The 24,174-nt window shown below is 40.6% G+C and overlaps 1 protein-coding gene across 8 annotated transcripts in view; it reads right to left on the bottom strand.

Annotated features, from left to right (window-relative positions):
• Positions 1 to 24,174, bottom strand: part of TCF12 (transcription factor 12) — a 414,455-nt gene that overhangs the window by 5,490 nt on the left and 384,791 nt on the right. For 6 of the 8 annotated variants that reach the window (XM_062205994.1, XM_062205990.1, XM_062205988.1 and 3 more), the window contains 4 exons: positions 21,350 to 21,464; positions 19,845 to 20,007; positions 10,939 to 11,171; positions 3,171 to 3,324 (listed from right to left, as the gene is read on the bottom strand). In XM_062205994.1, the coding sequence (XP_062061978.1) occupies positions 3,182 to 3,324; positions 10,939 to 11,171; positions 19,845 to 20,007; positions 21,350 to 21,464 (654 nt within the window). In that variant the 3' untranslated portion in view covers positions 3,171 to 3,181. The remainder of the gene's footprint in view (positions 1 to 3,170; positions 3,325 to 10,938; positions 11,172 to 19,844; positions 20,008 to 21,349; positions 21,465 to 24,174) is intronic. The other 2 variants (XM_062205989.1, XM_062205995.1) reach the window with 1 other exon arrangement.

Genomic DNA, 24,174 nt, shown 5'->3' with positions numbered 1-24,174 from the left:
CTCTGCTAATTAGTTCTGTAAAGAACTGAAGGTTTTCAAGAGAAATCAAGAAACTATCTTTATGAAATTAGCAACCTTAACACATATTCTAAGATGATAAACACTAGCCTGTAACATCTACGAAGTATATCTACTATATCTCATAATCTGAACATCTTTAAAACTTTTTTTAAAAAAAGAATTATTAACTCCTTCTTGATAGGTGAGAATGCTCAAAGTTTAGTTTAACCTAAAGTGGGGAAATTCCCAAAGTAGGGAAATGCCCACACTATGAAGAGAGACAAGGCCAGAGATATAAAAGCAGTATAAGACATATAGATAGATTAAGTGCTAAAGTGATCATATAAATAGGATTAAGTGTCTGGTAATAAAATAGAATTATAAAGGAGTGAATGCTCTAACAGTCCATACAGTAGACTGATAGAATGACAATAGCTTTAAATAACACTCTGACCTCAGAATCAGCCCTTAAGGCATTCTGGTCTGGTTGAAAAGCCCACAAGAGCATTTCAGGCATGGAAAGCCAGGACACTGTGGCAAAAAATGTCCCACATAAAGGACCTCTGTGAGTGAGATCACAGTGGAAAGAAGTGGTCATCAAAGAAGGATGTGCTTTTCTCCGAAGGGAGGAAAGAATTTCCACTTTGTTTATGGCCTTGACTAAATACTGATGGAGTTTGTGGATACAAAAGGCTTCCACAGCCTAGGCAGCTCATGTCAAGAACCTCGGGTGATCACTGACATCATACATAAGAGTATTAATTGCTAAATTAACAACAGGAGTTCCATGCAGGACCTCTGTCCTCAAAGAGTTGTATTATGAAAGTTAACAATAAAACTTGTTTTCACAGATTTATTTCATTTTAGTGTTTTAAGTGGAGAATACTGTTATGTTTCACAAGTTTTACTTATACCTAAGTGTCCAACTCCATTGCTTGTTTTCTTAGGTGCTTCCCTAATTAATGATAAAATTTGTTCTCAAGGACTTATTTTCTTTTAATATATTACATGCAGGATATTCTTATGTCTCTAAAGTTTGTTATGTCTAAGTGCTCGCAAAAAGATGTATCATTCTTGGGTGCTTCTTTAAAGTTATTAAGTTAAAAAAGAAGTGAAATTAACTTCAAGATGCAATTACTTTGAATAGCCCTTGTCTTGACTATTGAGGAATAGTTTTTTTTTTTTTTTTCAAATTGTTGCACTCTTTACTTAGTATAGAGTTGGTCTTCTGTGCATAAAGTTAACTGAAAATATTTTAGTGGAGAATGTGGCTGGGATGTGGAGAGGGAGGAAGTGGGGGTGGAAGTGTGGGTGGGAGGGTGGGTATGGTGGGAAGAATCACTATATTCCTAAAGTTATACTTATGAAATGCATAAAGTTTATATTCCTTAAATAAAAGCTTTCTTTGGGAAAAAAGTCCAAATAAATAAATAAATAAATAAAATACTACAGGAACTAAAAAATAAGCATATCAGTCAAAAAAAGAAGTATAAGATAAATAAGTAGTAAAAGAACAGAAAGTAAGCAGCAGGAGAGAAGAGAAGAGACAGAGTTGAAGGAATAAGAAGTAGAGACACTAGGAAGAAAAGAAGAAATGAATAAACAAACCAGAGAGAGGAAGAGAATTAAGACATGTTCTGAGATAAGTGTGACAGCTGAATGTCAAGTGCTCTTTATCAAAACCTGGGGGTTACCTGGGACATGAGCATAGGAAGCTACCTTTCAGCATTCTTTGAAATGATCTATCAACTTAGAAAGTCACTTTTATGTTGTGAAAAAATGGAATGTTTTTATTTTAAAACTTCAAAATTTGCTTTTCAAACAAAAAATTCTTGGGCTTTCATGGTATTCTATATTTCCCACAGATTTGAGAAAAAAATGGCTTGGATTTTAGAAGAGCTGAAATGCAACACAGGCTCTTGTGAAATCTCTCTGACATGCAAAATCTGTAGACTGCTAGATATTTTGTGGTGTTTTCTACAGTGTGCAAATATTACAATTATATTTGACTTAAATAATTGCATTAACTTTTCCTCCCTTTCCCCCTTCTATTGTGGTCTGCGGTTTGATCCTAGGAAGGCTATGTGTAGTACACATAGGAACCAGATCCTTCAGAGAAAGGCAAATTACTACCTAATGTTTGGAGTTTACTAAATATTCCAGATTTTCAGCTCAAAATGATAACCATAAAGCTGATCAAATAAAGTTGTGCTTGGTAGCTTTTGCTGTTCTACACCTCCCATCCATCTGCCTTTATTTACTACTTTGAATCTGTTGATAACATTGTGAAAAGAACAACACATTGCAAATTATAAAATGAAGTTACCAATTCTATTACTAGTCCATACAGCTAACTAAAATGCTACTGCTTCAAATATTTATTATAATCTATATTTATTACAGCTACAAAGTATTAACTATAGTTGAGACTGCAATGTGAATGTATATAGTAAAAAAACAATGCAAATTATCTATTACTGCTCTGGAAATAATTTCATACTGTTTTTTGTCACTTTGTCAAAAAGAAAAAAAAAATCACGAGGTGTTTAGTCCATGAAGAGAAAGATCAAAAAAGCAGTCTTTCAACTAGTAAAATTCTGCCAGAGAGAAGGGTATTGTGGTTCTGTCATATGTAATGCCTTTATCTTCACTAATGGAGTCAAGAGGGTGATAACTGACAGGCTTCCAAGGGGGAGGAAACTGCATATTACCAGCTTGAATTTTCGATACAAGCAGAAGCAAGCAATAACTCTTTTTATAGAGTTGGCTTGGGGACAAAGAAGAACTGGAGGGTCAGTGGAAACTGCTTAATGATATGGTCAACCATTTCTGAATAGAGGAGTCTGAGTGGTAGCAAAAGTATTTTCTGACGGATGAGTCATTACATTATTTTCTTCTTGAATCAGAATGGTATTTGTGTGACAGTGGAGTACACATGATGATTCAGAACAAGAGAACCTAAATTTCCTTATAAATCACGAGATTTGATCATACTCTGAGGACAACAGTAACTTGGTGTAAAATGACACTGGCTTCAGGATTATACAACAGAAAGGTAAACTGTTGTATTCCAAATTCTGATCAGGGCACAACTGTTCAAAAGTTCTAATCCAATTTCAGTTGAATTTTAAGATGATTTTCTTGCACGCTGATCTCACACCCATACTTACCTGGCTGATGTTTACATATGACCCATAGGGTTGGTAGTTTCGCTAAGCCCAGGATGGGTTCCTGGCAGTGTGGTTGGCGGCTCTGCCGATACGGCAGAAACTTTTTCTTCTTCCCTTCTCTTAAGGCAGGCTGCTTTGGGGTTAAGGTTCCTCTCTAAAATAGGAGGAAAGAACTTCAATTATTATGGTCATAAGTTGTGAATTAGGGACTGTTTGGTCTTAAAATAAGCAAATATCTGCTATTTTTTTCTTTCTGTGGGGATTACCAATCTCCATGTAATTTCATTCCTACTCATCATAGAGGCAACAAAAATGTGCTCACAAAAAACTTCACTACAAAACGAGTTTCCAGATTTGCACTTCTTAGTGACCAGTTTGTATTTTCCTCATTTTCTGCTTATAATTCAGTTTTCCAGGATTTGATTTGATCTGAATCAACATTACTCTTCATTCAAACATTGTGGGAAGTGCTGTTACTAGTCTATCAAGTCTCCTCAGTGTCCTGATAAGATATGGCACACTTACCTGATACGGATTTTGACATCCTCTGTGTACCTGGACAGAAACATCTGTGCTTTATCCAGACTTTCCTCAGTTAAGAAAAATGCTAAGAGATATCCTTTGCTATTCCTCCAGAAGTGTGCCAACTCAAGGTAGGGAGAGAGAGCAAGTGCACGTTCTGCCTTTCTGTTTGGATATTTGTATAACAAGACAATTGAGTTATTCTTTTTATTGCTGGAGATATGATTACAAGAGTGTTAAAAACCTTCACTACTACTTTCTATGTAAGATGCAAAGAAGACTGGATAGCACCTGGGACCCAGGCATTTTCAAAAGAGGTGAAAGAATGAGGAGTTACTGTTGACAAACAAAGGGAAAGAAAATCCACTGGAGAGAAGATCCATTGGCTCAAAAATCTCAGGAACTAGTATTCTTTTAAGTTTTTTTTTTTCTTTTCATTTAATCAATTTATTTAAAAGGCAGAGTGACAGAGGGAGAGAGAAAGATCTTTCATCTGCTGGCTCACTCCTCAGTGCCCACAATAGCTAGGGACAGACCGGGCCCAACCCAGAAATCAGGAGCCAGAAATTCCATCTGGGTCTCCAAACATGGATGGTAGGGACTCAAGTATTGGGCCATCATCCATTACCATCCAAGGTGCATGAGCAGGAAGCTGAACTGCAAGTTTAGTAGCTGGGACTCGAACCAGTATTTCAACATGGGATGCGAGTATCAAGAGCAGTGGTTTAATTCACTGCACCACAAAGCCTGCCCCTGAATTATTTAAGTACAAGGTATCAGGACTAGCATTGTGGTGTAATGGGTTAAGCCGCTGCCTTGCAATGCCACCCATATAGGCATTGGTTTGAGTCCCAGCTTCTGATCCAGCTCCCTGATACTGGCTTTGGAATAGCAGTGGAAGATGGCCAAAATGCTTGGGCCCTTGCCGTTCATGTGAGAGACCCAGAAGAAGCTTCTGGCTCCTAGCTTTGGCCTGGTCCAGCCCCGGCCACTGCATCTACCTGGAAAGCGAACCAGTGGATGGAAGATCTCTCTTGCTCTGTCCCTCTCTCTACTTGCTTTCAAATAAATAAAATAAATCCCCCCCCCCAAAAAAAAAAAAAAAAACCTGTCCAGCTCATGACAAGTTTTTATACAGTCTATTATTTCTGATTAAAACATATAGTATAGGTTAAAAATTTTAATAGAAATTTTTATGAACTGGTTAAAAAATGTCCTAATATAATATAAAAGGATTATTTAAATTAGTCTATAATCAAAATATATTTATAGAAGTTGTGATTTTTTTTCTTTTCTTTTTTTTTGACAGGCAGAGTGGACAGTGAGAGAGAGACAGAGAGAAAGGTCTTCCTTTTGCCGTTGGTTCACCCTCCAATGGCCGCCGCGGTAGCGCGCTGCGGCCAGCGCACCGCGCTGTTCCGATGGCAGGAGCCAGGTGCTTCTCCTGGTCTCCCATGGGGTGCAGAGCCCAAACACTTGGGCCATCCTCCACTGCACTCCCGGGCCACAGCAGAGAGCTGGCCTGGAAGAGGGGCAACCGGGACAGGATCGGTGCTCCAACCGGGACTAGAACCCGGTGTGCCGGCGCCGCAAGGCAGAGGATTAGCCTATTGAGCCACGGCGCCGGCCAGAAGTTGTGATTTTTTAAAAAAAGATTTGCTTATTTATTTGAAAGGCAGAGTTAAGATAGAGAGGAAAGACTGAGAGAGATCTAATTCGCTGGTTCATTTCCCACGTGGCTGCAACAACTGGGGCTGGGCCAAGCCAAAGCCAGGAGCCAAGAGCCTCTTCCAGGTCTCCCATGTGAATACAGGAGTCCAAGTATTTGGGTCATCCTCCACTGCTTTCCCAAGTGCCCTCAGCAGGGAGCCAGACAGGAAGTGGAGCAGCTGGGACTCAAACCAGTGTCCATATGGGTTGCCAACACTACAGGCTGTGGCTTAAATGCTGTGCCACAGCACCTGCCCCAGGCTCACATTTCTGATAATGGAGCAGTGCTTTTAGTTAACTGGAACTCTGTATCACATAAGGATCTATGATCACAACTGGAATAGATGGAAAGGACCAGAGCCAAAAACTTAACAAGTTTGGCCCAATCTTGCACGTTCTTACAGTCAGAAAGATTTGTCTTACATTCGGGGCTGAAAAGAGCAGAATACTATAGGAGGTTCCAAGAAATGTAAAATAAATACAGTTTTGATCCAGAAAAGGTAAAAGCAAGTGCTGCTCCTCATGGCAAATGTGTTAAGTGCCCAGAGAAGTCTGATACAGAGCTAAGTAGAGTTAGGCATTATCTTCAGGGCATCAGAAAGTAGTTTGTCTTTCCACATTTCCATTAGGGAACTTCTACTTATTAATTTCTGGTACAAGGCTGAAGAGTTGGCTCTATTCTCAACATGTTTATAGCAGGATTTTTGGCTAACTCAGTAGTCACTTCTTAAATTATTAGGAGTAGATAAATATTTATATTATTATGACCTTATGGAGGTAGCTGCTGAGTCAAGAATTTTACAGTCATGGGGCCAACACTGTGGCATAGTGGGTTAAGTCACTATGTGCAATGTTGGCATCTCATATTGAAGTGCCAATTTAAGTCCTCACTACTCTGCTTCTGATCTGGCTTCCAGCTAATGCACTTGGAAAACAGAAGAAGATGGCCCAAGTGCTTGGGCCCCTGCTACCCATGTGGAAGACTAGGATGGGGTTGTTGTCTCTTGGCTTCAGCCTGGGTCAGTTGTGCCACTGCAGCCATTTGTGGGGTGAACCAGTAGATGCAAGATCTCTCCCTTTGTCTGTAACTCTACCTTTCAAATAAATAAATAAACCTAAACAAAAAAAGAATTTTACAATCATCGGGTTTTTTTGCTCATAGAACTTTGCTTTTTCTGTAGTTAATAGTTACTTTGGTTTTTCATTTCAATAAGTGCCTCAATACATCTAACAAGTACCTATCAATATATTTTTCTAAAATCTCAAACATGCTATATTATCTATTAATTCTACTTTATTTCACTAGAAATATTTCTCTTATAGCTAACAGTCTTTTTTTAAAAAAAATTAATTTATTTATTTGAAAGACAGAATACAGAGAGAAAGAGAGAGGGACAGAGTGAAGAATATTCCATCTGCTGGTAACCAGGAGCTAGGAGCTTCATCTGGGTCTCCCACATGGGTGCAGGGGCCCAAAGATTTGGGCTATCTTCTGCTGTTTTCCCGAGTGCATCAGCAGGGAGCTGGGCTGGAAGTGGAGCAGCAGTGAGATTCAAACCAGTGCCCCTATGGGATGCTGGCATCACAGGCAGTGGCTTTATCCACTACACCATAGCACCGGCCCCAGCTAACAGTCTCCTATTTCTAATGTACTGGCTCTTCTCTAGGCCTAGTAATTCTTGTCATGACCTTCTTTAGCTGCTCTCTAATGTTGGATCTTTTGTTCCCCGAATCTTACACTTTTGTGTTGAATTTGTCCTTGGTTGGCTAAAGCATTTGTTCCAGATGCTTTCTGAGAAAGTACACAAGGCAGGCAAAATCCCAAAGGCTTGGATATATCTTAAGTACCTTTATTCTGCTTTTACCTTTTGGTTAATTGGTTAGGAATAGAATTATAGAGTAAAAATTACTTTCCTCAGAACTCTGAAGGCACTACTCCACTATATTTAGGAATCTAGCATTTCCAGTGTTATAGCCTGAAATTTAGCATTATTGTCCAGAATCTTGCTCCTTTATCTATGAATATCCCAGAAGCTTTGGGATATTCTTATTAACCCTAATGCCCCGAGATTTCATGATGATGTACTGTAGCTTTAGGTCATTAAAAAAACACTACACCTACAAGATTAGATCTTAATTTTTTGAAAATATTTATTTATGTATTTGAAAGGCAGAGTTAGAGAGAGAGAGTGATTGAGAGAGAGAGAGAGAGAGAAAGAAATGAAAGAAAGAAAGAGAGAGAGAGAGAGAAAGAAAGAAAGAACAAACAAACTTCCATGCACTCATGTGCTCCCCAAATGGCCATAACAACCAGTGCTGGTCAGGCCAAAGCCAGGAGCCAAGAGCTTCTTTCAAATCTCCCACATGGGTGCAGAGGCCCAAGGACTTGGGCCATATTCCACTGTTTTCCCAGTCCATTTGCAGAGAGCTGGATTGGAAAAGGAGCAACCAGGACATGAACTGGCACCCATATGTGATGCCAGCATCACAGATGGAGGCTTTGCCTGCTATACCAAAACATCAGCCCCGAGATCCTAATCTTGAGACTTGTATTCTTCAGCACTTATAAATCAGTTACCACTACTCCATATATTCTCCATCCTACATGTATTTAAAGAAATTTTATTTATTTATTTTACTTATTTTGAAAGGCAGAGAGGGGGAGGGGGAGGGGGAGGGAGAGGGTTCTTGGGCCCTGCACCTGCATGGGAGACCAGGAGGAAGCACCTGGCTTCGGATGGGTGCAGCACGCCGGCTGTGGTGGCCATTTGGGGGGTGAACCAATGGAAGGAAGACCTTTCTCTCTGTCTTTCTCTCTCACTGTCTAACTCTGCCTGTCAAAAAAAATGTATTTATTGGGGCTGGCACTGTGGCATACTGGGGTAAAACTCCAGCCTACAGTGCTGGCATCCCATATGGGAGCCAGTTCAAGTCCCACCTGCTCCACTTCTGATCCAGCTCCCTGCTAATGCACTTGGGAAACCAGCAGAGAGTGGCCCAAGTCTTTGGGCCCCTGCACCCACGTGGGAGACACAGAAAAAGCTCCTGGCTCCTGGTTTTGGATCAGCCCAGCTCTGGCCATTGCAGTCATTTGGGGAGTGAGCCAGTGGATGGAAGGCTTCTCTATCTGTCTCTACCTCTTTCTGGAACTCTTTCAAAAAAAATAAGATAAAATCTTTAAAAAAATTTATTTTCATTTTATTTGAAAAGCAGAGAGAGAGTGTAATCTTCCATCTGCTTGTTCACTCCCCAAGTACCTGCAACAACCAAGCAAAGGCCAGGGCATGTTAGCAGGAAACTGGAATTGGAAGTGGAGGAGCAAGGACCCAAACCAGGTATTCCAATATGGGATGCAGACATCCAAGCAACAACTTAAATACTGTCCAAACACTTGTTCCCCAAAAACATTTTCAAAAACAGAAATGACTCTATTCTTTTTATTTTTAAGATTTATTTTATTTATTTGAAAGACGAGTTAGAGAGAGAAGTAGAATAAGAGAGGGAGAGAGAGATCTTCCATCTGCTGGTTCACTCCCCAAATGACTGCAAGAACCAGAGCTGAGCTTATCTGAAGCCAGGAGCTTCTTCCAGATTTCCCATGTGGATGCAAGGGACCAAGAACCTGGGCCATCTTCTACTGCTTTCCCAGGCCAAAGCAGAGAGCTGGTTTGGCAGTGGAGCAGCCGGGGTCTCAAATCAGCACCCATATAGGATGCTGGTGCTGCAGGCTGGGGCTTTACCCACTGTGCCACAGCACCAACCCCATGACTCTGTATTCTAATACGCACTGCAGGCTAGGAAATAAATTCAGGCATCTATGTTGACTGAACAGTAAGACTTTCATAGCTCAGAAGGAGGCAACATCTTCAACAATAAATGGCTGGGTAGAGTTGAGGTAAAACACATCCTGGGCTGAAGAGGAGGAGGACAAATGCGCTTGGACCACCAAACACAGGTGTCTGCTGCCTTCAGAGTGAGACAAAAAGTGTCAGACACAAGTAAAAAATATCTTTGGTAAGGTGACAGGAACTATGTGCAGGATCAAGAAATCAGCCCTTATCACAGTGGATTGAAGCACTGCTTGAAATGCCGGCATCCCATCTGGAGTGCTAGTTCAAGTCCCAGCTGCTCTGCTTCTGATCTAGATTCCCAGGAAGGTAGGAGAAGATGGCTCGAGTTTGGGGAATGAACCAACAGATGAAGATCTGTCTCTCCTCTGTTGCTCTTTTGAATAACTGAATGACTAAACAAACAAATAAATAAAATATTTAAGAGAGAGAAAACAAATCAGGTCTCCTGCTACAGATGAATGGGCAATTCTTTATGAATATTTTGTGGGCATCTCTAGCTCCTTGAAGATTAGGTTTCATTAACATTTACCCTCCACAGATATTTCAAGGGTCTTGCGACAAGAGGAGCAAGGATCCATCAGTAGACTGATGATGCACAAAATAATCCATTCATCATTCTGCTACTATAGGTTTGACTAAAATTTGTTCAGCTTCTCAATCACTGATTTCCAAAGAACTGGTTTCCAAAGAAAGAATACTCTTTTGGGGCTAGTATTGTAGTGTAGCAGGTTAAGCTGCCACCTTGCAGTGCTGGCATCCCAGATGGGCACTGGTTCCAGTCCCAGCTGGGCACTCCTCTTCCAATCTAGCTCCCTCCTAATACACCTGGGAAAGCAGCAGAAGATGGCCAAATGCTTGGGTCCCTGTCACCCACGTGGGAGACCTGGAAGAAGCTCCTGGCTCCTGGCTTTGGCCTGGCCCAGCCCTGGCCTTTGTAGTCATATGGGGAGTGAACCGGTAGATAGAAGATTCTCTCTCTCTCTGTCTCTCCCTTTCTCTCTGTAAATCTGTCTTTCAAATAAACAAATCTGAAAAAAAAAAAAAAAAGATTCCATCAAATTTCAAAATGAAATAGGGCAGCTGACTGAGTCAGTGGTGGGTGAGCCTATACACACCTCTCCTGCACTTGGGGGCTCACAGGAAGCATGTAAGTACATGTAAGGCCAAGAAGTTAATGGCATTCCTGACTAGGGAACAATAAAGAAGCCTGAGACCTTACTGACATGGGTCTAAAGAACATCCCTTTCAAGCAAAGCCAGGAGGAGCCATGAACAGGCAATACCAGCAAGTCCCGGCAGATGCCCCAGGGTAAAGCAGGCAAGAAACTGAAAACAGAGACACAGGGAAGACAGGAAAGAACGGGAGGAGGACAGTGCAGGCAGGTGAATTCAACAAGAGAGGGGCACAAAGCTCTTAAAGCTGAGCAGTAGGCACAGGCTGTTTCTTCTCTCTTTTTTTTTTTCTGTAGGATTACTCTCTATTGGTGTGTGGGAAACAACAGCTCACAAATATTGATCAACACTTTGAGAGAGAGGTGAGAGATACAAGGAAAACTTGATCCTGATGACACAGTGGCAGCAGTACTGGCAGAATTCAGAAATAACATGCCCAAGCCAAGCCCTGGGAGGAGGAATGCCTGCCCTCTTGAGGCAGAGTGGTTTCGCAGCTCTGCTGGACCAACTTACCTCTGACTTGCTGTTCTAGACTAAGGATGACTGCCACGGCCTGATGAAGAATAAGGAGTTTTGTTTGGGGTTTTTCACTCTTCAAATGAAGCTGACACATTCTGCCAAGCTCTTTGAATGCCTCATTAATATCCCGTACACGTAAGCGTTCTCTGGCATTATTAGCCATCCGCCTTTCCTTCTCCCTTTCTATCTTCTGTTCTGGGTTCAAATCTTCATCTTCATTAGTACTGCTGAAAAACAAAGTAGAAACAAGGTCTATCTGGTTTCCTAAAAAGATATGCTGATTGCACAAAATCATAAAGATGCAAATTACCTAAATCTTACCAGACAATAGTAGTATCTGCACTTAACAAGATTATATATTTCTTTCCAGTCTTTCCCAAAACATACCCACAAGGATAATCATACAGCTGAGATTATGGAACATACATATTTTTACTTTAGTGGCAAAGAGACAGAAAGGTCCAGAGAAAGAGAGCTGACGGTCAGTGGTTTACTTTCCAAATGCTCATAATGGCTGGCGCCTGAGTTATGAGCTATGAATATGCAATCCAGGTCTCTCATGTGGCTGGCAGAAACTCAATTACCTGAGCCACCAAAGCTGACTCCTTGGCAGGAACCTGCAATCAGGAACCAGAGCCAGAACTCTGATGTGGGACACAGGTATCTTAACTGGAAGGCTAAATGCCTACTCTCAGCTATATACATTTTAAAATGTAATTTTCACTACATATTACTGTACAGAGAGTTCTCCATGGTAGTGAAACTCTTCATAAATAATAATGACTACATACTCTTCTAGTACTTCACTAAACAAAATGTGGTCCAGAAATCAGCAACATTAGCATTACTGAGACCTTGTTAAAAACACGTAGTAAGTTATCCTAAACCTACTGAATCACAAGCTGCATTTTAACAAGGTCCTGTTGAGTCATATGCACACTAAACTTCAAATGCACTGTCCTCGTACATGAATATATCATTTGCTTAATCTATGCTCTTCAAATAAATTCTGGCAGTCATCTGGTGAGAAGAAATTAGAAAAGTTTAAGAGATTGAAAGAAGTATCTTGTATCTCCGAAAACGGTTACTTTTGTTCTAAAAAGAAATATCACCATTGGTGATGGTTACAAAACATGCAAGAGGGGCCAGTGCTGTGGCGCAGTGGGTTAATGCCCTGGCCTTAGGTGTCCGCATCCCATATGGGCGCAAGTTTGAGACCCAGCTGCTCCACTTCCAGTCCAGCTCTCTGCTATGGCCTGGGAAAGCAGTAGAGGATGGCCCAGGTTCTTGGGCCTCTGAGCCTGTGTGGGAGACCCAGAAGAAGCTCCTGGCTCCTGGCTTCAGATTGGCGCAACTCCAGCTACTGCAGCCAATTGGGGAGTGAACCATCGGATGGAGGACCTCTCTCTCTCCCCTCCTCTCCTCTCTGTGTGTAACTCTTTCAAATAAATAAATAAATCTTTAAAAAAAACCACAAAACATGCAAGAATTTTAACAATTTTTTGAGGGACAAACTGCCAAAATAAATCTAGAACTTTTAAATGTTGATTACCTCTTAAAATACATATTTTAAAAATTTCTTTATTTGAGGGGCAGACAAATGGAAACAGAGAAAGAGAGAGAATGGCTGGCATTGTTATGCAGTGGATTAAGCTGCTGCCTGTGATATTGGCATCCCATAAGAGCACTGGTTTGAGTCTTGACTTCTCCACTTCCAATTCAGCTCCCTGCTACTGTGTATGAGAAAGCAGCAGAAGATGGCCCAAGTCCTTGGGCCATCCCTGTCGGAGACCCGGATGAAGTACTGGGTTTCTGGCTTTGGCCTGGTCCAGCCCTGGCTATTGTGTTCATTTGGGGAGATCTCTCTCTCCCTTTCTCTGTAACTCTGCCTTTCAAACAAACCTTAAAAAAAAAAGAGAGAGAGAGAGAGAGAGAAAGAGACTGAGCAAGGAAGGGAGCCCTACTGGTTCATTCCACAAATACAGCTAGGTTGGGCCAACACATTAAGCTGGGAATGCAATCTAGGTCTCCCATGTGAGCAGCAGGGCCCTATCTGAACCATCAATGCATGATTCCCAAGCTGCACATTAGCAGGAACTGGAATCGGGAGTGGAGCTGGGAACTGAACCCAGGTACTGATATGGACATCTTTTTTTTTTTTTAATTTTTTATTTTTTTAACTTTTATTTAATGAATATAAATTTCCAATGTACAGCTTATGGATTACAATGGCTTCCCCCTCCCATAACTTCCCTCCCACCTGCAACCCTCCCCTCTCCCGCTCCCTCTCCCCTTCCATTCACATCAAGATTCATTTTCAATTCTCTTTATATACAGAAGTTCAATTCAGTATACCTTAAGTAAAGATTTCAACAGTTTGCACCCACATAGAAACACAAAGTGAAACATACTGTTTGAGTACTAGTTATAGCATTAAATCACTATGTATAGCACATTAAGGACAGAGATCCCACATGAGGAGCAAGTGCACAGTGACTCCTGTTGTTGACCCAACAAATTGACACTCTTGTTTATGGCGCCAGTAACCACCCTAGGCTCTCATCATGAGTTGCCAAGGCTATGGAAGCCTTCCAAGTTTGCTGACTCTGATCATATTTAGACAAAGTCATAAAAGACAGGGGGAGGATAGTAACCAATGATCCTAAGAGTGGCATTAACCAGGTTTGAACAATTATACAGTATTAAGTGGGGAAGAGGACCATCAGTACACACAGGTTGGGAGTAGAGCCATTGGAGGTAGAGGTTATGATTACAAAGGAATGAGGCCCAAGTGCGCTAGACAGGGTCTAGAACAATGGACAGTCATTATTAGAGGAGCTAAGAAAGGTGCTGTCTAAGCTACAATTAAGTTTTCTGATTGAGAGGCAAATAGAACCTGACAGAAGGGGCTTGATAATAATCTGTTGGGCTTTAGGCCTTGTAAGTTAAGAGGCCCAGACCTATCTATCTCTTCACATAGGGTACATCCTAAGGGAGGTGTGAACCTCCTAGGGGAAGGCACTCTGTTGACTTTCACTACTTAGCTGGCCTGAGAGGAGAGCTGGTCAGGTAAAGGCAGGTGGCATCTCTAACAAGAAATTTACAGTTCTGCCTGGAATGTTGCTGACCTTACTTGGCCGTCCCCTCAGCTGCAGTGGTCACTTTGGAAGTTGGGCTGAGTGAAGGGCTTTTCAGCTTAGAGCCAATAAGATCTGTGGCTCTGACCTGGGCATCCTTCAACTCCAGGGCAGGGATATGGACATCTTAACAGAATGCCTGCTTTTGTTTATTATCTCTTGACTGGCAACTCTAACTTCAGAAATTCATATCTTAGGGGCCGGCGCTGTGGTGTAGTGGGTTAAGCCGCTACCCGCAGTGCCGGCATCCCATGTGGGCGCTGGTTTGAGACCTGGCTTCTCCACTCCTGATCCAGCTCTCTGCCATGGCTTGAGAAAGCAGTAGAGGATGGCCCAAGTTCTTGGGCCCCTGCATCCATGTGGGAGACCCGGAGGAGGCTCCTGGTTCCCGGCTTCGGATCGGCGCAGCTCTGGCCATTGTGGCATTCTGGGAAGTGAACCAGCAATGGAAAACCTCTCTTTCTCTCTGCCTTTCCTTCTCTCTCTGCGTAACTCTTTCAAAGAAAATAGAGGTGTATATAAACATTTTTATTAACAAAGTTGATCGCAGATTATTATTTTTTAAAGATTAATTAATTTATTTTGAAAGAGTTACAGAGAGAGGAAGAAACAGAGTTAGAGATCTTCCATCCTCTGGTTCACTTCCCAGATGGCTGCAGTGGCCAGTACTAGGCCAGGAGGGAGCCAGGAGCCAGGAGCTTCATCCAGGTCTCCCATGTAGGTGGTAGGGACCCAAGTAGTTGGGCCATCTTCTGCTGCTTTTACCAGGAGCATTAGCAGGGAGCTGGATTCGAAGTACAGCAGCTGGGACACAAACTGGAGCCCATATGGGATTCCAATATCTCAGGCAGGCAGTGGCTTTACCTACTATGCCACAATGCCAGCCCCTCACAGAATTATTTACATTAGCAACATACTAGAATCTAATAATAAAAGGTGGGTTAAATAAGTCATACTATGTCTAGACAATGGACTACTAAACAGTCTCCAAAAAATCAGGCTGTGGATTATGTGCTAAGTAAAAGAAACCAGCCACGAAGATCATATACTATATGGCTGCATTTACATGAACAGATCAATGGTTGTCAAGGGTCAGAAGGTGAAGAAAATGGACTGATTATAAATGGGTACAGGAAATTTTTTGCAGTGGCAGAAATATTCCACATTATATCTACATTTTGTCAGAAGGACAAAATACACAAGTTTTTAATATATATTTTTGTACATATTTGTCAAAGGACAAAAATCTTTAAAGTTAAAATTGGTGAATTTCATTATTGCTGTACATTTGAATGTGAAGAAAACTGGACCCAAACAGAAATATACAAAATTATGTTTCAGAAAATAGGTAGAAATGTTAAAAAGACACTGCTGGATAAAAAACAAAAACTTGGTGTTATAAAATTATAAAATTTATATCTAGTTCAATTCCAATTTAAAATATTTATGGAAAAAGTAGTATTCCTTAAAATATAAACAGTGATTAATTGTACATCGTAAAGAAGTTTCTTGTGATTTTTGTGTGTGCTCTTCTATATTTTTCAAATTTCTGCAATGAAAATAGACTGACTTCCTCACACACACACAAATCAAGTTAGAAGCTCTAGATTAAGAAAGCTCTGTATTTCAGAAACAAATTACTAAGCAGAGCTTCTCAAAATCTCGAAGTAATGTACACAAAGATGTTTTTACCTCTTTTCTAATACTTTGAGTATTCTAATAAAGAAGTAAGTAACAGACTGTCACTAATCATTAAGAATTACATAAATGGGGCCAGCTCTGTGATATAGTGGGCTATGGCACCAGCATCCGTATGGGTGCTGGTTTGAGTCCTGGCTGCTCCTCTTCCAATCTAGCTCTCTGCTTATGGCCTGGGAAAGCAGCAGAGGATGGCCCTGGTGCTTGGGCCCCTGAACCCATGTGGGAGACCTAGAAGAAACTCCTGGCTCCTTGCTTTGGATCAGCACAGCTCTGGCCATTGTGGTCAATTGGGGAGTGAATCAGGGGATGGAAGACCTTTCTGTCTCTCCCTCTGTGACTCTAACTCTCAAATCAATAAATAAAAACATCTTAAAAATTACATAAAGGCATTACCTTGACAATAGTTACTGGCTCTTTGACTTTATTTATTTATTTTTGGGAGATGGAGAGAGTGACAGAACTCTAAGGACACTATCCCCCCCTCTCCCCACCCCGCCTCGAAACCTTTTACTTAAGGAATACAAATTTCATATATTCTATAATTACAACTTTGGCTCTTTTACCTTAAATGTGTCTTTAAAGATCATATAACCCAAAGGTGTTCAAGTGGGGTCACTCATCCGAATCCTGGATCCAGGAGTACTTAAAAAAGCACAGCTTCCCAGGTAATACTACCAGAGATGATGACTTAGTTAAGTATGGATTAGGGACCAGGACTCTGTATTTCTAAAATGTTCCAAAGATCTGTTTAGCAGGTTGAGAACCACTGCAAGACCCAGAGAAATCAGTGATCTCCCTAGAATCTTCCTGCTGATGAGTAGTATTATTAACAGCAAGAACCCAAGTCAGTGCTCCATGGAAGCAAACCTACATTATACCTAAAATCACCATTAAACCAGAAAATACAGTATCTTTATTAAGCGATTACTGTGTGTCAGACACTGTGAAAAATGTTTACATGCATTATTTTCAGGTTATTCCTACAAGAATCCTCTAATACAAAGATTCCTTTCAGGAAAAAAAGGAACTGAGCCCAAAGAGCTTCAATAACTTACCCAAGGTCACCTGACTATTATTTCATGGAAGATGATTCAAATCCAGGTTAGCCTTACTTTGTCCAAAGGTCATAATATTAACCCATTATTATTATCCTATTATACATGTCTCGATTTCTGATGAAATACTGGTTAGCAAATGAAGGCCTAAGACCTACTAACCTGTTTCTGCAACTAAAACTTTACTGGAATAGCTACAACCTTTTTTCTCTGGTTGCTTTCATCCTGTAACAGTAGAGTTGAATAGCTGTGACAGAGAATGCATGGCCCACAAAGTCTAAAATATTTATTATTTGATCCTTTACAGAGAGAGTTCACTGACCTTTAACCTATAAGATGAGGAAATACACAAGGAGGAAAAAATAGGAACTTAATTCTGTTTGAATGGGAAGCAGTCCACACAGCAGACTGATAGAATGACAATCATTTTAAACAGCACTCTGACCTCAGAATCAGCCCTTAAGGCATTCTAGTCTGGCTGAAAAGCTCATGAAAGCATTTCAGGCATGGGAAGCCAAGACACTGTGGCAAAAATAAACAAACAAACAAACAAATAAATCCTACACGAAAGATCTCTGTGAGTGAGACCCCAGGGGAAAGAAGGGTCCATCAAAGAATAATTTAACTTTTCTCTGAAAGGAGGAGAGAACTTCCACTTTGCTTATGGCCCTGTATAAATACTGATGGAGATCATGAACTCAAAAGGCTTCCATAGCCTTGGCAACTCATGCCAAGAGCCTAGGGTGATCACTGATATCATACATAAGAGTGTTCATTGTTAAATTAACAACAGGAGTCACTGTGCACTTACTGCCCACACAGGACCTCTGTCTTCAATGAGTTGTACTATGAGAATTAACTGTAAAACTTGTTCTCAAACAGTTCTTTTTATTTTCTGTATGTGGGTGCAAACTGCTGAAATCTCCACTTAGTATAGAGTTGGTCTTCTGTATATAAAGTTAACTAAAAACGAATCTTAATGAAGAATGGGATGGGAGAGGGAGGAGGAGGTAGGATGGGAGTGGAGGTGGGAGGGTGGGAGTGGAGGGGAAGAAACCCTATATTCCTGAAGCTGTACTTATGAAACTTGTATTCATTAAATAAAAGGTTTCTAAAAAACAAAACAAAACAAAAAAAGGTCTGTATGAGTACAAACCAATGAAAAAGTTAAGATGTTTCAAAGGACTGTTCTCTGGAGTTCCTGACTCAGCTTTTTATTTGAAAAAAAAAAAAAAAAAGATTATTTATATGAAAGGCAGAGTGACAGACACAGGGAGAGAAAGATATCTTCTATCTGCTGTGTCCTCAATAGCCAGGGCTGGGCCAGGCCAAAGCCAGGAGCCAGGAACTCCATCCTAGCCTCCTATATAGGTGGCAGGGGCTAAATACTTCAGCCATCTTTCACTGCCATCCAGATGCATTAGCAGAAAGGTGGATCAGAAGTGGAGTAGGGGCCCCAATATAATTGAATTTTAAAACCTCTTTAGGGGCTGGCGCTGTGGCGCAGTGGGTTAAAGCCCTGGGCTGCATGCCAGCATCCCATATGAGCGCCGGTTTGAGTCCCAGCTGCTCTACTTCCCATCCAGCTCTCTGCTATGGCCTGGGAAAGCAGTAGAAGATGGCCCAAGTCCTTGGGCCCTTACACCCATGTGGGACACTGGAAGAAGCTCCTGGCTTCAGAAAGGACCAGCTCTGGCCATTGAAGCCATTTGGGGAGTGAACCAGCAAAGAGAAGATCCCCCCCTCGCCACCCCCCTGCCTCTCTGTAACTCTGCCTTTCAAGTAAACGAACGAATCTTTAAAAAACAAACAAAAACTAGAATGCTCAAAGGCAGAAGAACACCTTTTAAGAATGTGAATGGCAGAAAAGATTATGCTGATTCTTTTAGTTGTATCTGGCATCTCACTATAATTTCTTCTGCACCATAATTCAACACAAAGACAACGTTTTAAATGTAAATATCTATATGTGAAATGTGCATATCGTTGATAAATGAAGTTCTTAAAAAGTTCATAGAAAATGCACACTTTTAATTCCACTTTGAAATATTCTTGTATATCAAGAAACATATACTATAAATAAAGTACTTCAAAAATTATGGAAAAAGGGTATTATGAGAAAAGTATGCATGGATTTTTTTGCACCAAAATAAATTTACCTTTTTCTATGAACATTTTGAAATATGCTTGAATATTAAATCATCTAATTTTAATGAAGAAACAGAAGAAAAATCTGAAGGATGAACCTGGAAACCATTTTAAACAATGTACATTGTGTCTATATCCATACTTCAAAGCAAGTCAAGTCTAGTTTCTAGAAAACTTTCCCTGACAACACAGTCTCCGTGGAGCACTTTCTTTTTTTCATGCTTTCCTCAAATTACTGGTTAAATCTGGAGTCAGCAAGCTTTTTCTGTAAAGGGCTAGATGGTAAATCTTTTCAGACTTCTGGGGAGAACAGTCTTTCTGGCAGCTACTCAAATCTGCCAATGTAACTTGAAGTAGACATAGACAACATGTCTGTGGCTATGAATTGGGAGTGGTAGCATGCCTATTTAGTTATTTTATTTATGAAAATAGTTTGCAGCTTCACTGGCCCATGGGTCATACTTTGCCGACCCTTGATTTAAATACTGTATTAGAATCTGACCATATACTTAGCCCTTAATTAACACAGTCCAACATTTATTGACTGAATGTATCTAAAAGTCTATACAACACTACTTAACTTGTTTTAGGTATTTATTCTTCTAATTCTCTAATTGCAGGCAACTTCAGGGAAGTTGCTTTATATGTAGACCCTAAAATGCTATGGTACAATAGGAAACATAACTCTGGAATCAAACCTTCACATGCCTCTCTAGCAGGATGCTGTGAGGATTAAATGAGGTAAAAATACATTAAAAATCCCAACACAGTATCTAGAACATGGCTAGCAGTTAGTTAATAAATGCAATTTTCACCCAAGTCAAATGAATGAAATTAGTATCTGGATACTAGCAAATACCTTGTTCTGCCTCTAGATGAGACCTTGATATCTTTTTGTGAGGATTCATCATCTGATTTCATGTCATCTGATGAAGGAGGTTCATGAAGATTTTCATCCTTCTCTTTGTTTTCAGTCTTGATTTCTGTGGGAACAACAGTTCCAGACTGACTTTGCAAGCCACCTAACAAAAAGGCAAAGGAGAGATAAAATAAATGATCAGACAGTAAAAAGTGTTTTAAATGGTAAATACCTTTAGTTGTTACAGGGCTATGAGGGAGAATGTATTAAAGTATACAATTTAAAGCTGTAAAGAACATGTCCACAATTTTTTGTGTAATTTTTATAGCATTTGTATTTAAAAGAATAAGCCTGATATCCTGATGATTAGTCTAATGCTCACTTTCAGCAGCATTTATTAAATGAACAGAGTATGAAAAATTTGACACATTTCAGAAACTTCTAAGATGTGGTTAAGGTAAAAGAAATAAATGACATTTTCCATGATAAGCACAATAAAATAGGCAGTAAGATTAAATATAAATGTTAGAACTTTATTTTGGTGATCTTAACTATTGCCTATGTATTTTTACTTATTTATATGCTCTATAGTAACACTGATCAATTTACTTTTAATAAAAAATTTTATACCTAACTAGATTAGGATCTCCAAAATAATAGCTACTACCACTCAGAATTATACTCTGAAATACCTTTCTCACTGCCTCTAGGGACCATTAAGTCTCACTTATGAGGGAAAGTGATTCTTTTTTAAAGATTTATTTATTTATTTTAAAGTCAGAGTTACAGAGAGGGGGAGAGACAGATCGAGAGATAGAGGTCCTCCATCTGCTAGTATACCCCACAGATGGCCACAACCGTCAGGGCTGGGACAGGCTGAAGACAGGAGCCAGCAGTTTCATCTGGGTCTCCCATGAGGGTGGCAGGTACTCAAAACACTTGGGCCATCTTCCACTGTTTTTCTCAGGCTGTTAGCAGGAGTTGGATTGGAAGTGGAATAGTTAGGACTTAAACTGGTGCCCATACAGGATGCCCATGTTGCAAGAGGCAGCTTTATCTACTACACCACAGTGTTGGCCCTGGGAAAATGATTTAAGGAAGAGAGACTTAACAGAAGCTGCAGCAGTAGATACCAACCACTAAATACTGAACAATGGTTTCTAAGTGGTTCTATCCATCAGTAAGCATTTAAGAGGGGTCCTCATAGTGTTCATGGAAAATATGTATTATAAAACAACTATGCATTTCAAAACTTGTGCATCAAAATAAACATGTTTAAATTATGTTTCCATGAACTTCTTGAAGTTCCCTCACCTAGTCAAGTGGACCAAATGGTGCCTTGCATGTTCACCATTCACAGTCATGTAGTAAAACTACCATTTGGAATTCCCCCACCTAAGAAGACTTTTGATTCACAGACATAAGTATGGCTGTGAGAAAGGTGACAGTGTTGCAGATGGTATCTCTGTCTGCATTACTACTGAAAACCTGCAATATATAGTTACCTCTATAATTTTCTTGTGTTTTGTGGTTCAGGTCTGTGTTTGAGGCAGTAACAGTACTAGACAAGACTGAATGATTGCCATTGAGACTGACAGAATCTTCTCGATGAGTTCCAACCTAAAGCAAAACAGACACAAAAAAGATCATGAGAGTTGAGGGCATTAACTGCCCAAATTCTTTTACTGTAGTAAAAGAATAATAGAGCAGACAGTATCCTCACTCCTCTGAATTTAGTAACTTTTTAAAGATGCTACTTTTCTGAGTTTTGAAGGGAATGTCAAAATACTTGATAGTAAATATCTTCTAATCAAACCAAAATGTCACTTTTTAAAAAAAATGAAATGTTAGCTTTCAGGTTTTAAATCTTACAGAGGGTTGTTGTGAGAAGACAGAAAGATGTAATGCAGACAAAGCAGCCTATACGCCATAAAGCACTATTTATTCTAGGGTTTATTATTGATTCTATGCCACCCAAATACACTAAAGTGTTCACAAACTTGTATTTAACAAAACACTGCAATATTCCAAGAACAGTATTTATCTAACTCTGATACTCCCACCCCTAAAATAATATAGTATGTTGTTCATTATTCTAGTCTCTCCACCAAAATGTATAAAGAGAAGCAAAAGCTATACAAAATTAAGATAAATTTTAAAAAAGTTTTGCATTGCTAGGCAACAAAACTGCCACATATTTTATTCTCAGCTTTAACAAAATTCACATAAGTTACAGTTAACTTGAAGTAGCAGGGTAAAGTATGAAACATTACCAGGCACTGAGATACTGCAGTGGTTTTAGAAAAACTTGTTACAGATGAAGCTTTTTATTAGAACAGTAGCAGACATATCAACTAGAAGAATAACCTTTAATTAAATAGGTTTATTGCCTGGAGTAATACATGAAAACAACTGTTTTCTTTTTTTAAAGATTTATTTTTATTTATTTGAAAGACAGAGTTACAGAGAGAGGTAGAGACAGAGAGAGAGGTAGAGACAGAGAGAGAGGTCTTCCATCCTCTGGTTCACTCCCCAGATAGCCACAACAGCCAGAGCTGTGCTGATCCGAAGCCAGGAGCTAGGAGCTTCTTCCGGATCTCCCACATGGGTGCAGGGGTCCAAGAACTTGGACCATCTTTTACTGCTCTCCCAGGCCATAGCAGAGAGCTGGATCAGAAGAGGAGCAGCCTAGTTGGGACTAGAACCAACACCCATAAGGTGGCCAGGGCTTTAACCCACTGAGCCATAGTGCTGGCCCCAAAACCACTGTTTAAATCCTTCAATCTGAGTAAATTGTCAAGCTTTAAGTCCCTCTTGAGTAATTAATGTAGCTTTTATCTCCCATGAGTTTGTATGGAGTTCGCCTTCATAGCCATAAATATGCCCATACAACTTTATCCTTTGGTTTCCTACAAGCTAAACAAGAGGAACCTAAGCTAAGTTTTAGGCAATGTAGGCTATTTGGCAGTGGATCTGATTGGAATGTATCAGTTTCTCCACCACAATTTCTAAGAAATGTGTCTTTTTCCTTTATCCTTATCTTTAAAGCATTTCTTAAAAAAGGCTTATTTATTTGAAAGGCAAAGTTTTATATATATAACTTATATATAACTTATACATATATAAAAGTTATATATAACTTTGCCATTCAAATGTATAATATATATAATAAATATATAAATATATTTCTCTCTATAGAGATATCTATCTCTCTATATCTATATCTGTATCTATCTATCTATCTATCTATCTATCGAGAGAGAGAGAAATAAAGAAAGAAAGAAAGAGATCTTCCATCCGCTGGTCACTCCCCAAATAGCTGCAACAGCCAGAGCTAGGCCAATTTGAAGCTGGGAGCCAGGAGCTTCTTTTGGGTCTCTCAAGTGAGTGCAGGGGCCCAAGCACTTGGGCCATCCTCTGCTGCTTTCCCTGGCACATCAGCAGGGAGCTCGATCAGAAGCTGAGCAGTTCGTACTTGAATCAGCGCTCACATGAGTTGCTGGCAATGCAGACGGCAGCCTAACCTGCTGACCATAGTGCTGGCCTCTAATGTTTTTAAAAATCCACTTAAGATACTTTAAAAATTATCTGAGGATTAGCCATTGCTGAGAATTATTTATGTCACTGCCACTTAGATATCAAGAAGACCTTTTCTTTTTTTTTGACAGGCAGAGTGGACAGTGAGAGAGAGAGAGACAGAGAGAAAGGTCTTCCTTTTGCCGTTGGTTCACCCTCCAATGGCCGCCGCGGTAGCGCGCTGCGGCCGGCGCACCGCGCTGTTCCGATGGCAGGAGCCAGGTACTTATCCTGGTCTCCCATGGGGTGCAGAGCCCAAACACTTGGGCCATCCTCCACTGCACTCCCTGGCCACAGCAGAGAGCTGGCCTGGAAGAGGGGCAACCGGGACAGGATCGGTGCCCCGACCGGGACTAGAACCCGGTGTGCCGGCGCCGCAAGGCGGAGGATTAGCCTGTTGAGCCACGGCGCCGGCCAAGAAGACCTTTTCAACACCACCTAAGTGCATCATGCATTAGAATCAAATTCTTTTTTTTTTTTTTTTTAATTTTTTGACAGGCAGAGTGGACAGTGAGAGAGAGAAACAGAGAGAAAGGTCTTCCTTTGCCATTGGTTCACCCTCCAATGGCCGCCACGGCCGGCGCACCGTGCTGATCCGATGGCAGGAGCCAGGTGCTTCTCCTGGTCTCCCATGGGGTGCAGGGCCCAAGTACCTGGACCATCCTCCACTACACTCCCTGGCCACAGCAGAGAGCTGGCCTGGAAGAGGGGCAACCGGGACAGAATCCGGCACCCCGACCAGGACTAGAACCCG

The sequence above is a fragment of the Lepus europaeus genome, chromosome 11 (genome assembly GCF_033115175.1).
Source record: "Lepus europaeus isolate LE1 chromosome 11, mLepTim1.pri, whole genome shotgun sequence".
Taxonomy (NCBI): Eukaryota; Metazoa; Chordata; class Mammalia; order Lagomorpha; family Leporidae; genus Lepus; species Lepus europaeus.
The sequence above is the reverse complement of the archived record's forward strand: the minus strand, read 5'-3'. Positions and strand labels throughout refer to the sequence as shown.